This window comes from Coregonus lavaretus, assembly GCF_964263955.1.
Source record: "Coregonus lavaretus genome assembly, chromosome: 11".
Taxonomy (NCBI): domain Eukaryota; kingdom Metazoa; phylum Chordata; class Actinopteri; order Salmoniformes; family Salmonidae; genus Coregonus; species Coregonus lavaretus.
Genome location: NC_139998.1, coordinates 34611636 through 34627511, shown reverse-complemented (window position 1 = coordinate 34627511; position 15876 = coordinate 34611636). Strand labels below are relative to the sequence as shown.

The 15876-nt window shown below is 46.6% G+C and overlaps 1 protein-coding gene across 3 annotated transcripts in view; it reads right to left on the bottom strand.

Annotated features, from left to right (window-relative positions):
• Nucleotides 1-440: 440 nt before the first annotated feature.
• LOC311137425 (rho family-interacting cell polarization regulator 1-like) overlaps nt 441-15876 on the bottom strand; it is a 135546-nt gene continuing 120110 nt past the window's right edge. For all 3 annotated transcript variants that reach the window (XM_084171917.1, XM_084171916.1, XM_084171915.1), the window contains exons 7-22: nt 13701-13850; nt 13377-13440; nt 13177-13220; nt 12553-12678; nt 11650-11798; nt 11365-11494; nt 8719-9678; nt 7961-8103; nt 7462-7630; nt 7173-7308; nt 6830-6991; nt 6302-6460; nt 5731-5927; nt 5497-5580; nt 5280-5370; nt 441-1941 (exon numbers count right to left, since the gene is read on the bottom strand). In XM_084171917.1, coding sequence (XP_084028043.1) covers nt 1841-1941; nt 5280-5370; nt 5497-5580; nt 5731-5927; nt 6302-6460; nt 6830-6991; nt 7173-7308; nt 7462-7630; nt 7961-8103; nt 8719-9678; nt 11365-11494; nt 11650-11798; nt 12553-12678; nt 13177-13220; nt 13377-13440; nt 13701-13850 — 2865 coding nt within the window. In that variant the 3' untranslated portion in view covers nt 441-1840. The remainder of the gene's footprint in view (nt 1942-5279; nt 5371-5496; nt 5581-5730; nt 5928-6301; nt 6461-6829; nt 6992-7172; nt 7309-7461; nt 7631-7960; nt 8104-8718; nt 9679-11364; nt 11495-11649; nt 11799-12552; nt 12679-13176; nt 13221-13376; nt 13441-13700; nt 13851-15876) is intronic.

Below are 15876 nucleotides of genomic sequence, written 5' to 3'. Positions count from 1 at the left end.
GCCATGTGGGGCGCTACTTTTGAAATAAGGTACAGTCATGAATAGATCATTTGAGGTTATTTATCATAAATCTGATAGAATTTCTAACTTCATATGAATGTCAAGTTAATCTGTTGTCACAGGGTGTATTATATATTTATTCAACAGGCCTATAATAAATAATAATAAACCCTATCTGAATGTGTCTGCCTCTAATGTAGTTGTACCAAAATTATTGAAAACCTGTACATATAATTGAGCCATTCAATGTTAGTCATCAACTTTTTCCAGGTTTTTCTATCAGTTTGAACAATAATGTGTGTCTGCCCCTCATGGCTGTGCCAAAAGCCATGGCGACAGTTTCATTAGCTATGTGTCTGTTTATTTTAATATGACCAAATGTAATTAACATAGAAGGGTGATAATGTATAATTTCCCTATCACAGCAAAAGGAAACTTCATTTTTGAACACATTTTTATTAATAATTCGTTTACATTTGATGCCAGGCAAGATATCTGCCAGACTATACTCTTATAGAAAAAAAAAAAAAAAAATCTAAAGAAAATCACTTATTTTAATGCTGCACAATTTGAGTCATGGAAAATATACTTTGCTGCAGTGTTTCTATTAGCACTGCATCTCTTCATTCTTAGTCTCATCTCATGTCTCATTAAACCACTCTCCACTAACTTGAGGCACTTATACACTGAAGGAGCTTTTTAAGTTGTCTATTGTTATTTTGAAGTCCTATATAATAAAACGGATGACTCTGCAAAGTAAATAATATACAGTGAATGCAGGTTCTCATCACTCCCTAATTCCACACTATATTGCCAGCAGGTGGCCAGTCCTAGCACAGTCTGGTTGTCTGTTTAAGTGAGAAGTTGTCTGCTCCAAAAAGGCAAAGTCCAGTCCACCACAGTTTTAAGTTTTCAATAATAATAATAAAAAAAGAACTCCACCACCCATACAGCAGAAATGATCTTCAGTTATATCGCCAGTGGCGCGAGTCCAAGGAAGTGCATGGTGACTTGAGGCATCAGCACTCAAACCAAATATGCATTTACTCAGATTGTTTCTACAATGGCAACCGAATTACACTACAATTATATAACATATACACTTCCAGTGGGAATATATATTTCCATAAAGCATATAATGATAGTATGGAATGATGGCACTGTAATAACTTTCTTCAGACTTCCTTTCCCAGCCGGCATTTCAACAAGCTCCTCATCAGACCGTGGTCCTAGAATTTGGAACTGATGCACCACCATCATCTCCTGAGGAACAACCCAATCCTTCCATCCCCATGACTTACTTCAGTACTCCTACCACACACTCAGTCATTCTCAACACAGACCAACGCCAACCTGCTTCATCACAAATTCAGCAGATCAAAAGTGCATTTCCCCAGAAAAGTAATCATGTCACTTTTCCACTTTGTTCTATCAATGCCATGATCTGACACAATGATTGTTGTGTCCTACCATCCATTCATCATCCCAGCTATAATTACCTGACTCAGAAGGCAACACCACCAGACCAAAACATACTGTAAGGCAGTAAAATATTTCTACCACTCTTCATCGATTCTACAATTCCACAGTTCTTCATGAGTAGTTATCACTTATTTACACACAGGTTGGTAATATGCGAGTTTAGTTCACTGACTTCGTGTCAAGCTGTAGATGTCATCCCAGTGTTAGTGAGTGCATGTGCAACAGTCAGCATCCTCTTTGCATATGGGTATATTGTACCCTCTTTGACAGTGTATATTTTGATGTGTGTATGGCATAATGGCTCTGTAACAGTGTGTTGACATGGGCATGATGGTATCAGTATTCCGTTGTAGTGGCATTAGAAGGCGGTGCTGGCCATGCTGCCAGGGGAGAAGAGGCGTGGCACTCCCTCCTGCAGTGATGTCTCAACGTGTCTGTGGGCCAGCTTCCCCTCCTCACCTGGATGGAACACAGAGAACGTCAATCACACATACACGTGTCTCTTTCCCCTCAAACATCTTATCCCATTATTCCCTCATTCACTAGATCCCTCCCACAGAAACCCCACCCTCTGTGCCCTTGTACCCCTTGATCAACGTTTATTGGTCACGTACACACATTTGCAGGTGCAGCGAAATGCTGGTGTTTCTAGCTCCAACAGTGCAGTAATACCTAGCAATAAAACAATACACACATAATCCGGAAATATTTTTTTTTCTAAAGAAATATCAGAACGAGTAATGTCAGAGACCGGAATATACTGTATATATACACACTACATGACCAAAAGTATGTGGACACCTGCTCGTCGAACATCTCATTCCAAAATCATTGGCATTAACATGGAGTTGGTCCCCCCTTTCCTGCTATAACAGCCTCCACTCTTGTGGGAAGACTTTCCACTAGATGTTGGAACATTGCTGCGGGGACTTGCTTCCATTCAGCCACAAGAGCATTAGTGAGGTCGGGCACTGATGTTGGGCGATTAGGCCTGGCTCGCAGCCAGCGTTCCAATTAATCCCAAAGGTGTTAGATGGGGTTGAGGTCAGGGCTCTGTGCAAGCCAGTCAAGTTATTCCACGCCGATCTCGACAAACCATTTCTGTATGGACCTCGTTTTGTGCATGGGGGAATTGTCATGTTGAAACAGGAAAGGGCCTTCCCCAAACTGTTGCCACAAAGTTGGAAGCACAGAATCGTCTAGAATGTTATTGTATGCTGTAGCGTTAAGATTTCCCTTCACTGGAACTAAGAGGCCTAGCCCGAACCATGAAAAACACCCTCAGACCATTATTCCTCCTCCACCAAACTTTATAGTTGGCACTATGTATTGGGGCAGGTAGTGTTCTTCTGGAATCCGCCAAACCCAGATTCGTCCATCGGACTGCCAGATAGTGAAGCGTGACTCATCACTCCAGAGAACGTGTTTCCACTGCTCCAGAGTCCAATGGCGGCGAGCTTTACACCACTCCAGCTGACGCTTGGCATTGTGCATGGTGATCTTAGGCTTGTGTGCGGCTGATTGGCTATGGAAACTCATATCATGAAGCTCCCGACGAACAGTTCTTGTGCTGACGTTGCTTCCAGAGGCAGTTTGGAACTCGGTAGTGAGTGTTGGGGCGGCAGGTAGCTTAGTGGTTAAGAGCGTTGTGCCAGTAACCGAAAGGTCGCTGGTTCTAATCCCCGAGACGACTAGGTGAAAAATCTGTCGATGTGCCCTTGAGCAAGGCACTTAACCCTAATTGCTCCTGTAAGTCGCTCTGGATAAGAGCGTCTGCTAAATGACAAAAAAAAAAAAAAGTTTAAAAAAAATGTTGCAACTGAGGAAAGCCGATTTTTATGCGCTACACACTTCAGCGGTCTGATTCTGTGAGCTTGTGTGGCCTACCACTTCGCGGCTGAGCCGTTGTTGCTCCTAGACGTTTCCACTTCACAATAACAGCACTTACAATTGACCGGTGCAGCTTTAGCAGGGCAGAAATTTGACGAAATGACTTGGAAAGGTGGCATCCTTTGACGGTGCCACGTTGAAAGTCACTGAGCTCTTCAGATAAGGCCATTCTACTGCCAATGTTTGTCTATGGAGATTGCATGGCTGTGGGCTCGATTTTATACACCTGTCAGCAACAGGTGTGGCTGAAATAGCCGAATCCACACATTTGTAGGGGTGTCCACATACTTTTGTATATATAGTGTATATACATACATACAGTGCATTCGGAAAGTATTCAGACCCCTTGACTTTTTCCACATTTTGTTACGTTACAGCCTTATTCATCAATCTACACACAATACCCCATAATGACAAAGCGAAAACAGGTTTTTAGAAATGTTTGCTAATTTACTACAAATAAAAAACTGAAATACCTTATTTACATAAGTATTCAGACCCTTTGCTATGAGACTCGAAATTGAGCTCAGGTGCATCCTGTTTCCATTGATCATCCTTGAGATGTTTCTACAACTTGATTGGAGTCCACCTGTGGTAAATTCAATTGATTGGACATGATTTGGAAAGGCACACACCTGTCTATATAAGGTCCCACAGTTGACAGTGCATGTCAGAGCAAAAACCAAGCCATGAGGTCGAAGGAATTGTCCGTAGAGCTCTGAGACTGGATTGTGTCGAGGCACAGATCTGGGAAAAAAATGTCTACAGCATTTAAGGTCCCCAAGAAGACAGTGGCCTTCAGTTTGGAACCACCAAGACTCATCCTAGAGCTGGCTGCCCGGCCAAACTCAGGGAGGTGACCAAGAACCCAATGGTCACCCTGACAGAGCTCCAGAGTTCCTCTGTGGAGATGGGACAACCTTCCAGAAGGACAACCATTTCTGCAGCACTCCACCAATCAGGCCTTTATGATAGAGTGGCCAGACAGAAGCCACTCCTCAGTAAAAGGCACATGACAGGCCACTTGGAGTTTGCCAAAAGGCACCTAAAGGACTCTCAGATCATGAGAAACAAGATTCTCTGGTCTGTTGAAACCAAGATTGAACTCTTTGGCCTGAATGCCAAGCATCACGTCTGGAGAAAACCTGGCACCATCCCTACGGTAAGTCATGGTGGTGGCAGCATCATGCTGTGGGGATGTTTTTCAGCGGCAGGGACTGGGAGACTAGTCAGGATCGAGGGAAAGATGAACAGAGCAAAGTACAGAGAGATCCTTGATGAAAACCTGCTCCAGAGCGCTCAGGACCTCAGACTGGAGCAAAGGTTCACCTTCCAACAGGACAACGACCCTAAGCACACAGCCAAGACAAAGCAGGAGTGGCTTCGGGACAAGTCTCTGAATGTCCTTGAGTGGCCTAGCCAGAGCCCGGACTTGAACCCGAACGAACATCTGTGGAGAGACCTGAAAATAGCTGTGCAGCGATGCTCCCCATCCAACCTGACAGAGCTTGAGAGGATCTGCAGAGAAGAATGGCAGAAACTCCCCAAATACAGGTGTGCCAAGCTTGTAGCGTCATACCCAAGAAGACTCGAGGCTGTAATCGCTGCCAAAGGTGCTTCAACAAAGTACTGAGTAAAGGGTCTGAATACTTATGTAAATGTGATTTCATTTTTATTTTTTTATATACATTTGTAAAAAATTCGAAAACCAGTTTTTGCTTTGTCATTATGGGGAATTGTGTGTAGATTGATGAGGGGAAAAAACAATTTAATACATTTTAGAATAAGGCTGTAAGGTAACAAAATGTGGAAAGAGTCAAGGGGTCTGAATACTTTCAGAATGCACTGTACATAAATAATCCCACTCAGTTCCCTATCAAACGTATACTTTTTATCTTTCTACTCACCAAGCACCAGCAGCGCTTGTTTGGCAGCATCCCTCACATCCTCCTTGTCTGATCGACAGAGATAGACCAGCTGGTCGATGCTCTCTTTGGCCTGCAGAACATAAAAAACAGAGTGGACTCGACAGTCTGACTCCAGACACTAGGGGAGGTAGAGGTAAAAGATAGCTGGAACACAGAGACTGTTGAAGAGATTTGAATATTAAGTGGTAAGACTGACCTTCAGACATGCAAGTGCTTTACAGCCACACACTCTCGTCTCCACGCTCTCATTCTCCAGAAGCTCCAGACAGCTTACCAGGGCCTGGGGTAAAATACCAAAATACACTATAATTTACCCAAACACACATACATCCACACTCGTGATCCTAGCATCAAGATAACACTTTTTAAGAGGTGCATTTCAAAAGTGCTACAGTGAGTATGGCCTGAAATTAATGCGTCTCGGTCTCACCCTCTCTCGATGGCGTGGCTGGTCGGCGAGGCTCCGGAGCAGGGAGCTGGCAGAGGCAGACACCTTCCCCCGCGGGTCCCTGAGCAGTAGGCTGACAGCATGCAGGCCCTCCCTCTTCAGGCTGCTCTCTGGAGGCCTCTTCAGGGCCTTCACCAGCACCTCCTGGTCCCCTGACTGCAGGCTCTGAACCAGCCACACTGAGGGGGAATAGGGGAGGAGGAGGAGGAGGAGGAGGGTGGACAGGGAAACAGAGAAAGAAACAGGGTGTTGTGGAAGGAAGAGGAAAAGCACAGAGAGGTAGTAAAAAAGAGAGCGAATGAGGAAGGATGGGAATGGTGATAGAAAGAAGATAATAGAATGAGGTGATTATGTTATAGTGGGTGTGGTGAAACAACAACAATGAGAGCAATCAGCCATTTAAATGACCTACATTCACACATTCATCATGACTGACCATAGAGCCAAGTGGCTGTCTGTAACCTAGTAAGACACATTAATACATTCATTCACACTAACTCCAAGCAATTAAGGAGGCCCATTCACAACCATAGTCAATCTCCTAGACACTCACCCTCCTCTGCTAGTTCGATGATGTGTGTGTCCAGCTCGCTCACTCCCTCGGCCTCTAGGTAGCTCCAGAACTGGAAGAGGGTCAGCATCTCTCTGGCCGCCCCGCCCCCACGCTTGGGCAGCCTCCTCTCCAGAATCCTCTCCACCAGATGCAAGAACACTAGACACAGCACAGAGAGATGGGTCAGACGTGACAGGATAGCACATCACAGCTACCCTCTAATGTGTGTATATGTGACATCAGATAGGCCACTGGAATCAAAGTCAGGAGCATTGCTGATCCAAACTCCTCCTTAGGGAGAGTGTTTTAGACCATGTATCACTATGTTTAAATATTATATATGCCATTTAGCAGACGCTTTTATTCATAGAGACTTACATACATTTTATGCATGGGTGGTCCCGGGAATCAAACCCACTATCCTGGCATTACAAGCGCCATGCTCTACCAACTGAGCTACAAAGGACCATATTATGAATTATATAATGCATGATAGACACACACAGAGACACAACAACCGTATCATACCTGTGTCTGCCAGGCTAACTCCTCTCTCAGGCAGTCTGTTGGTGTAAGCAGCGGCCAGTGTTGTGAGGAAAGCCTCTGTGGAGGTGCTGTACACACTGCCATTATCCGTACACTGCTGCCAGAGCAATGTTGCCCCTTGGCACTGTTCTAACTGGGGAACCACTACTCCAGGAGAGATGGACAGTAGAAGGAAGGCAGACAGAAAAGAAAACAAGTTAGAGATGATAGTAATTGAATCAATTACAATTACAGTAGTTAGCCTTTGTCATTATAGCCTTAGCTCTGTCAGTGACTAAACTAATATGTTGTTTTATTGTCCTCCTTTCAGCCGTAATGAACTCACCCTCATCTGGCTGAGTGGCTCCTCCAGGGGTCTCCTTGGCAACACGTCTGATGAGCTCGAGGACGCGGGCCTCCCTGAGCAGGCGATCCAGAGCATACATCTCCCCACAGCGCAGAGGCCCAAAGGTCCCCAACCTCTGCAAAGAATACACACAGCACCAGCCATTAGGAGTCACAGGCATCACATAGACAAAACCGATACAACAAATCAGGACATTTGGTAAGACCACAGATGTCAATTTTAAATTGTTTTATTACATTACTCATATGGAGTATGTCATGTTCCTCACCAGAAGTTGTGCACTGCAGTTCTTCAGATGGACCAGTAGGGCATGGTCTAGAGCCTGGCAGCCTGTGCTCACAGGTCCAGAGGAGTGGGACTCCCAGCATCTCTCCTCACAGCACTCATCCTCCCCTGCACTCTCCTCTGGTGGCCTGCCAGGGGCGCTGTGGCACTCACTAAACACAACAACCACACAGGAGCACAGGCATGAGCACATCAGGAGAGTTGTTACCCCAGAGTGGTACCCCAGAGAGCCATGGCGCTACATATCATGCCACCTTTAGACCAGGTGAGGGAATTATCATTCAGAATACCAATTAACTTTTCTTATCATTACAAACATCTAGCATGAGAGCATATTTAAATATGTGTTACAGTGGCTCACCACTAGATGGCAGTAAGTAACCACACCGAAATACAACTAGCTCCTTCACCAGCAAAACTTCTCATTTTTAAAACTGACTGTGATGGAACATAGAGAGGGAGGCCATTTTATGGACCCTGACCTGTCTGTCACACTCCTCTTCTCCCCATCCTCCTCCTCTTCATCCTCGTCCTCCAGGTCTGAGGTGTTGAGGAAGTCAAAGCTGCCGAGGGCTGTCTCCACCGCCAGACTCTGGACACTGGACGAACAACTGCATGTATGGCCCTTCAGAACACACACATAGACACGTGATATAGAGAGACAAACACACATGCACACACGTACTCAAACATACAGTACACACACAGTAACAAAAGCAAACATTCTTCAGCAATCCACATCAACGCCATATAAGTCCTGATTGTAAGTGTACACCCCGTATTTGGAAAAGGATCATCTGAGGAAAGTGTCTGGGAACAAAACAGTGTGTTCTTAAAATTATGACATGATGAAATGAAGAATAATTCAGAAGGTCAAACATTTTCTGTGTTTCCTATCGCCTTGTCAAAGGGTTTGGCTGAGTGAGCTCTGATGCTTATCTGTGTCTCAGTTGGGAAGAAGGTGGGTGTGTGTACGTTTAAGAGGCTGACGGCCACCCAGCGACAGTACACACATCTCCCGCTGCAGCATTGTGGGATGGAAACATTTAGACTGAGCTAAAGGGCAGGAAGTTCCGCACCCTGATTCCAATCCCGCAGGGAACTGTGGGATTCTGGAACGATGAAATCTACTCAGCCCCCACCAACGCCCCCCTCACTCTTATGAAGTGGTCATTTCCATTGTCAGGTGCAACATAAAACACATGAGTCAGAGCCATATACACACACAGCTATAACTCACTGTTAATGTCTCCTCCAGTAGTCTGAGCTCCTGCTCCAGGACCTGTAACTCAGGAAACTGTCCCCTGTAGTCATCCAGAGAGGCGATGACTGCACTCAGGGCTTCCTCAACTCCATTGTCTACAGCCTGCTGCTTCTCACCCTCTGTGGGCCTGGCCTCTACTACAGGCCCATGCTTCTCGGCCTCCACCACCACTGCCCTGTGGGCAGTGTATGATATGTCCTCTGTGCTCTGGGTCTGTGCTTGTAAGTCTGCCCTGAGATCCAGAGAGGCACCTTGCTGAGACACGGCATCAGTCCTAGTGGGTGCAAAGCTCTGAAGTTCTGGCTCTACCTCTGAAACAGCGCCTGAAACAACCTCAAACCCAGTGTCTGACTCTATAGACACTGCAGAATACCTGCTCTCCGGCCTGCTCTCCTCCACAGTCACAGTAGCTGGGGCGAGTGGCTCAGAGGGGTCCCCGACCACCACAGTCTCAGCTGGGACAGGGGCTGACTCTGCCCTGGCAGGCATCTCCATCTCAATATCGTTTATAGAGATCCCAGACTGCAGGGAGGTGGCCTCAGAGGGCTCCACTGATTCGCCAGTTGACCTGTCCGTCAGTACGCCATCGGCACTGTTCTCACTGATATGGCTGAGGGAGCGTGAATAACGTGCGTGGCCGTTAGGCACAGCCTGTTTCCCAGAATTCTCCTCTTTCCCTGCTGCTCCAGTGTCTGGCTCATCCTTCTGCACATCCTCCACTTTGGCTGAGCGGGTAGGGGTGGAGGTGGCAGAGTCTCTGGGAGCAAAGGAGATCTCAATGGAGGGCGCGGCGGCCTGGACCTCTAGCTGGACCAGATTCTTGTTGGCGTGACGCAGCCCCAGGGAGGGCTGGGGGCTGGATGAGTCGTCTGATGACTCCGAGGAGTTAGACCAGGCTGTGCCATTCTCCATCTCCTCCTGCCTCCTCAGCATGTTCTACATTGAGAGAAAAAGAGAGACAGAGGGAGGGAGGAAGAGCACAAGGGTGACAAAGTAAAATGGAGACACTACCATCACATTTTGAAGATGGGACTAGTCCAGCAGACATTCAGTATGATAACTGAGAGTCAGACAGACAGACAGATGGCTGACGGCCCCTGTAAACCCATGCCAACCATTATAGACCAGAGCAGAGCAGTGCTGCCTGGCATCTGGCCCAGAAAGCAAACAGACTCCCTGCTCCCTTTAATTAACTTCTCATTTATCAGGCCTCTGCTTCGCTGGGCATCCAGGCCTACCTCACTGGAACAATAAGAACAAATACAGGCTTCATATTGAGAGCTGGAAGCTGTGTCTGTTTCCCAGCGCTCTCTGTCATTGAGAATACTACTAAAGACTATTTAAAAACCCACAAGGAACACATCTAACCATCAACACAGAGATTCTACAGTGGCCAACAGTACAGAGGTTCTAAACAACAATTGACAGCACAACACAATCTACAAAGATCTACTGTGAGTTCTTCTACGGAGGTTCTATTACCATGCTCTACCACAAATACCACACCTTTAACTAGTAACTACTGAGGGGTCTAGTGGGATGTCTGTAGTGGCTAGCAGCACTTACGTCAGTCTGCATGTTAGCAGAGCCCACGCGGACTGAGGAAACGTCACTGCAGGAGCAGCTCTGAGACAGTCTCTCAGCCAGAGTGTCACGGAACACATCCAGCAGGGACCAGCGCTGTTTGGGGGACATCATGCTCCTTGACAGGCTCCTCGGAGCCGTCTTTACACCACCAGGTAAAGCAGGAGAGGGCCGTGAGAACGGTCCACTGGTGGACCAATGCTATTACACATCACAGCTAGCCTACACAGTCATTCTCTTCACCGCAACATGGAATTCTTTTTTTCTAACTCAATCAAGTTATTTAAGTAAGACAAATAGATGCTGGAAGTATTTAGCTTGCCCATTGACAAAACAGACCAATACATCCTGTTAGCTTTGTGAACCAGCGGATGTGTACAGAAAACCTCCTGACGTTCTAATGCTGCATCTTAACAGCACAACAACCACCGCTGACAGACAACGTGTTGCATTACAGAGAACAGAACATGTCCTGGATACCTGGCAGCAGATTAACCTGGCGGCAGACTATCAGTGAGTCACCAGGGAGGAAAAAGATAAGGCTCAGTACAGCTGGTAGAACTGTAACAGGCTCTGTGCTCTATGTACCATAATGAACAGAATGATCTATAGCTGAGACACCCCCTTAAAGGAAAACTCCACCCAAAAACTATTTTGGTATTTTGGTTTCATTAGTCCATTGTTGATATAGTCTGAAAATGTTTCGCATAACAGCAATCAAGTTTTCAAGATATATAACTTTAAAAATACAGAAATACAGCCGGTATGATGCATTTTGCATCATATGATGCTGCGTTTTGAATCATATGACAGTTACTGTCTCAGATAGAAAAATCATTAATCAAACTGTGCCTCTGAGGTAGACTGGATGAGATGACAGCAGGAGACTTTGGTGCCATGGATGGAAATGAAAAATGGGTTGAGAGAGCTATCACTCAGATTCATTCGAATAACCATTCCTCAATTACAGCTCATCACTCCATGGATTATGGATCATATTAAGAAAGAGGACACTGTTTAGAGGACCGGGTTACTCACATAGAATGCCTGTTCCCGTAAGGAGGGGGTATCAGGAGGACTCTGGTTGTAGGTGGAGAAGCGTTTGTTCACCGTGGGGGGTTTGTTGACCGTGCTGGCGGCCGAGGCTTGGTCATCCTTGTCGAAAGGGCTGACAGAGAGATAAAAAGGGCACAGAAACTTAATACTAGACCCACACACAAATATATGCGCACCACACATACACAAATACACAAAGACGTGTTTGTGCACTAGTGGTGGTATCCACTTAAAGCAGTTCACCACACTGATGTGATAGCCACTCACTTCCAGGTGACCTCCAGGCTCAGTTTGATGGTCCCCAGGTCATTGATGTCCACGGCCACCGTCCGGGGTAGAGCAGCAAACAGATCTTTGGTCTCACACGACACGTTCCCCACCACCACGTGATTGGCCAGGCTCTTCAGCTCTGTCACCTAGGAAACCATAGTAAGACACATCACAATCAGTGATTCGGGTATGATCTAAATCTCTCCAAACCCCACTCCAATGCCTGCTTTTGATAAGCATTAGCTCTCAAAATGATACATTATTCTCCATGGCAAACTATTTCTCCCGCTCTCTCCCTCTCACTCCCTCCCCCTTCCCCTCTCCCTCCCCCTTCCCCTCTCTCCCTCTCCCTCTCCCTCTCCCTTCCCCTCTCCCTCTCCCTCTCCCTCTCCCTTCCCCTCTCCCTCTCCCTCTCCCTCTCCCTCCCCCTCCCCCTTCCCATCTCCCTCCCCCTTCCCCCCTCCCTCCCTCTCCCTCTCCCTCCCCCTTCCCCTTCCCCTCTCCCTCCCCTCTCCCTCCCCCTTCCCCTCTCCCTCTCCCTTCCCCTCTCTCTCCCCCTTCCCCTCTCCCCCTCCCCCCTCCCTCTCCCTTCCCCTTCCCCTCTCCCTCTCCCTCCCCCTTCCCCTCTCTCTCCCCCCCCCCGTTCATTCATTCTGTGTCTCCTGACTTTCCGATCCCGTGACATGATTGGGCAAAGTAATGAAATCAGTGAGGGAGAAAAACAAGTTGATATCCAGCTGCTCTCCTCTCTCACTGAGCTGTTATATCCATTACCCCTGAGCCCTCGCTTCACACACAGATGTGACAAAGTGAATGTGAGTGAGAGTGACAGACGGTCTGTGTGTGTGTATGTGTGTTCATCTGTATACTAGTTTTAGGCCAGGATTTGCTGCTTCATACCTTTATTGATAGGAACTCTGTGATGAGAGGCAGGAAGACCATGTCCTCGCTGTCCCACACCTGCTTGCCGTTGATCTCCATCCTTCCCCTCAGCTTCCAGCGCTGCCGCCCATACTTCATAAAGATCTAAAAGGTCAGGGGTCAGGTTTAGGTTCAATATGGAATAACAGAAACACACAATGAGCCAGTCACTGTCACATTCATCTTGGTCTTCACACATTTCCTTATTCTTAAGTCTTCGCTGAGTCATTTGTGTTTTGCTGCAAGCGGAGTTAAGCTCTGGAGGTTCTGTTTATTGGTGCCTTCCCCCTGCGAGGTAATGGAGTGTGCCACTGACTCACATCGATTATGCTGTCAATCATCACTAAATCTATGCATGTTAAAACAGATGGAGGCAGTACTGACACATTAACACCTTTCCTTTTCCAATGACCCTCCTCCTCCTGCAGATAGCCCAGCTCTGAGAGCCCATGTTACGGTAGCATATACACTCCCTCCACCAGCACTAACACTTAGAATGATGATGCTGGGGCAGCCATGCAGAAACTACTCCTGCAAGGAAAGCAAGAGTGGAGGGAACAGAGAGAGAGAGAGAGACAGAGAGAGAGAAATAAATGAACTCACCTCATATGTGTCCCCAGCACAAAGCCGTGCGAACCCTGCTAGACCTACAACAAACAAAAACATTTCAAGGCCACATACAAGCAAACAAACAATCTCACAATGCAACCGTTTGATTGGACTAGACCAACAGGAAGCGAAGATACACTGGGGCCCGGAGTCACAACAGACGAAGAGGATGGAGTTGACTGATATGAACATACCCTTCATCTTAACATGGAACTCCCCTAGCTGGTTTTCCAGCTCGCTCTCCAACATGCACATGTTCTGCAAAGAGCAGGAGAGAGAAAGAGAGAACGTTATGGAAAAGCCTTAGAAACATTAGGCAGTCAACACTACAATTATTGTACTAATATCATAGAGCAAAGCCCTGGGAGAACGAGAGCATCTGTTCTTAGTCAGGTTACCCTGCAGTCTTTGAACTCCGTCTCGGGACAATTACTCTGTCCTCGGCTTCCTGTACATCTTATCCTGGTACTCCCTCCCTTCTTTCCCTCACTGATCAGCTCTTCTCTCTCACCCCTCACCTCTGTGTACTCTTTGTAGCCCTTGTTGGCCTCAGACAGGCTCTCTCTGGCCTCGCGGCTGCCCTGGGAGGCTGTGTAGGCCTTCACCATTTTGTTGGCCCCATCCCTGAGCCGGTGCTGCATACAGTAGGCCTCATACAGCTCGTCAATCTGAGGAAGACAAAACACATGGATGGTTACATTCATTTGTCCTTTACAGTAGTTATACAATTGTATATCTTTATTATACATTTTTTTAAATGTTCGTTTATTTTATTTTATTCACCAAACATTAAAACATACACCGTACACCCTAAAGGTCTCTTCATTAATCTTTTTCAATAGTAGTAATCCATTTAGTCGTGACACATTCTATTTCCATTATCATGGAACCATAAAGCATGTAATTGCACCATAATCCTTCCCTTGGTTCTTGACACTTTAACGACCTCTGAAAAAAGTGTGTCTGTAAAATTAAGAAGCGACTGCAATACAGTGGAAGTCCAGATGGTGACATTCCACTGGCCTCACTGCACCTCATACACACACACACACATATATAAATATAAGTAATAACCTCTGCTTCCTGTTGTTGGCCTTGTTATTGGTCTACGACTTCCTCCTGCACCTCATTTTCCCACATATACACTATGTATACAAATGTATGTGACACCCCTTCAATTTAGTGGATTTGGCTATTTCAGCCACACCTGTTGTATAAAATCGAGCACGCTGCCATGCAATCTCCATAGACAAACATTGGCAGTAGAATGGCTTTACTGAAGAGCTCAGTGACTTTCAATGTGGCACCTTCATAGGATGCCACCTTTCCAACAAGTCAGTTCGTCAAATTTCTGCCCTGCTAAAGCTGCCCCGGTCAACTGCAAGTGCTTTTATTGTGAAGTGGAAACGTCTAGGAGCAACAATGGCTCTGCTGTGAAGTGGTAGGCCACACAAGCTCACAGAACGGGACCGCTGAACACTGAAGCATGTAGCACGTAAAAATCATCTGTCCTCGGTTGCAACACTCACTACCGAGTTCCAAACTGCCTCTGGAAGCAACGTCAGCACAAGAACTGTTCGTCGGGAGCTTCATGAAATGGGTTTCCATGGCTGAGCAGCGTCGGCTGGAGTGGTGTAAAGCTCACCGCCATTGGACTCTGGAGCAGTGGAAACACGTTCTCTGGAGTGATGAATCACGCTTCACCATCTGGCAGTCCGACGGACGAATCTGAGTTTGGCGGATGCCAGGAGAACGCTACCTGCCTGAATGCATAGTGCCAACTGTAAAGTTTGGTGGAGGAGGAATAATGGTCTGGGGCTGTTCTTCATGGTTCGGGCTAGGCCCCTTAGTTCCAATGAAGGGAAATCTTAATGCTACAGCATACAATGACATTCTAGACGATTCTGTGCTTCCAACTTTGTGGCAACAGTTTGGGGAAGGCCCTTTCCTGTTTCAGCATGACAATGCCCCCGTGCACAAAAGAAAAGTGGAGGCTGTTATAGCAGCAAAGGGGGGACCAACTCCATATTAATGGCCATGATTTTGGAATTAGATTTTCGACGAGCATGGGTCCACATACGTTTGGTCATCGAGTGTACATCCCCCCTCCAAGGTGCTTCTCTCCTGGCTATCATACTGGTAACACGGCCTCCGTTGCGTTGCTGTTTTGAAGGGCCCCAGCATTTAAATCGCTTTGAGTAAGTCACCACTCTCTCCTTGTGTTGTTATGCTGGCGAGTTCTGTGCCTTGGTTGTGTTTATTGTGGGTCCTAGTGCTGGCTGGTTTCTAGTCTGTGGTTGGGTTCTGGCTTGCTGCCTCTAACTGTGGTGATCCTACAAACTGTGTGATTCAATCTAACTAACTATTACACTGTGTGGATTGATTGACTTTTAGCGGATTCCTTGCCAACCTACACTATTTTATTTGTGGGGATTTTAACTGACTTTTTCCAAAATAGTGTCTACCACTTTCCGCCATACAGGGAAACTGACTTTTTCCAGATTGGCGGCTACCACCTTCAGAGACTACGGTGATCGTTTCATCCCATGTAGGAGCTGCACCTATTTTTCACAGTTCCGGGATAATATTGACTGGCCAAATTTTCAATGTGGAAACTGTCAGCTTATTGCGGAATATACATATCTGTCTGAGCTGGACATCCAGAGTAAGCAAATTGAGACATTGCAGCGTATC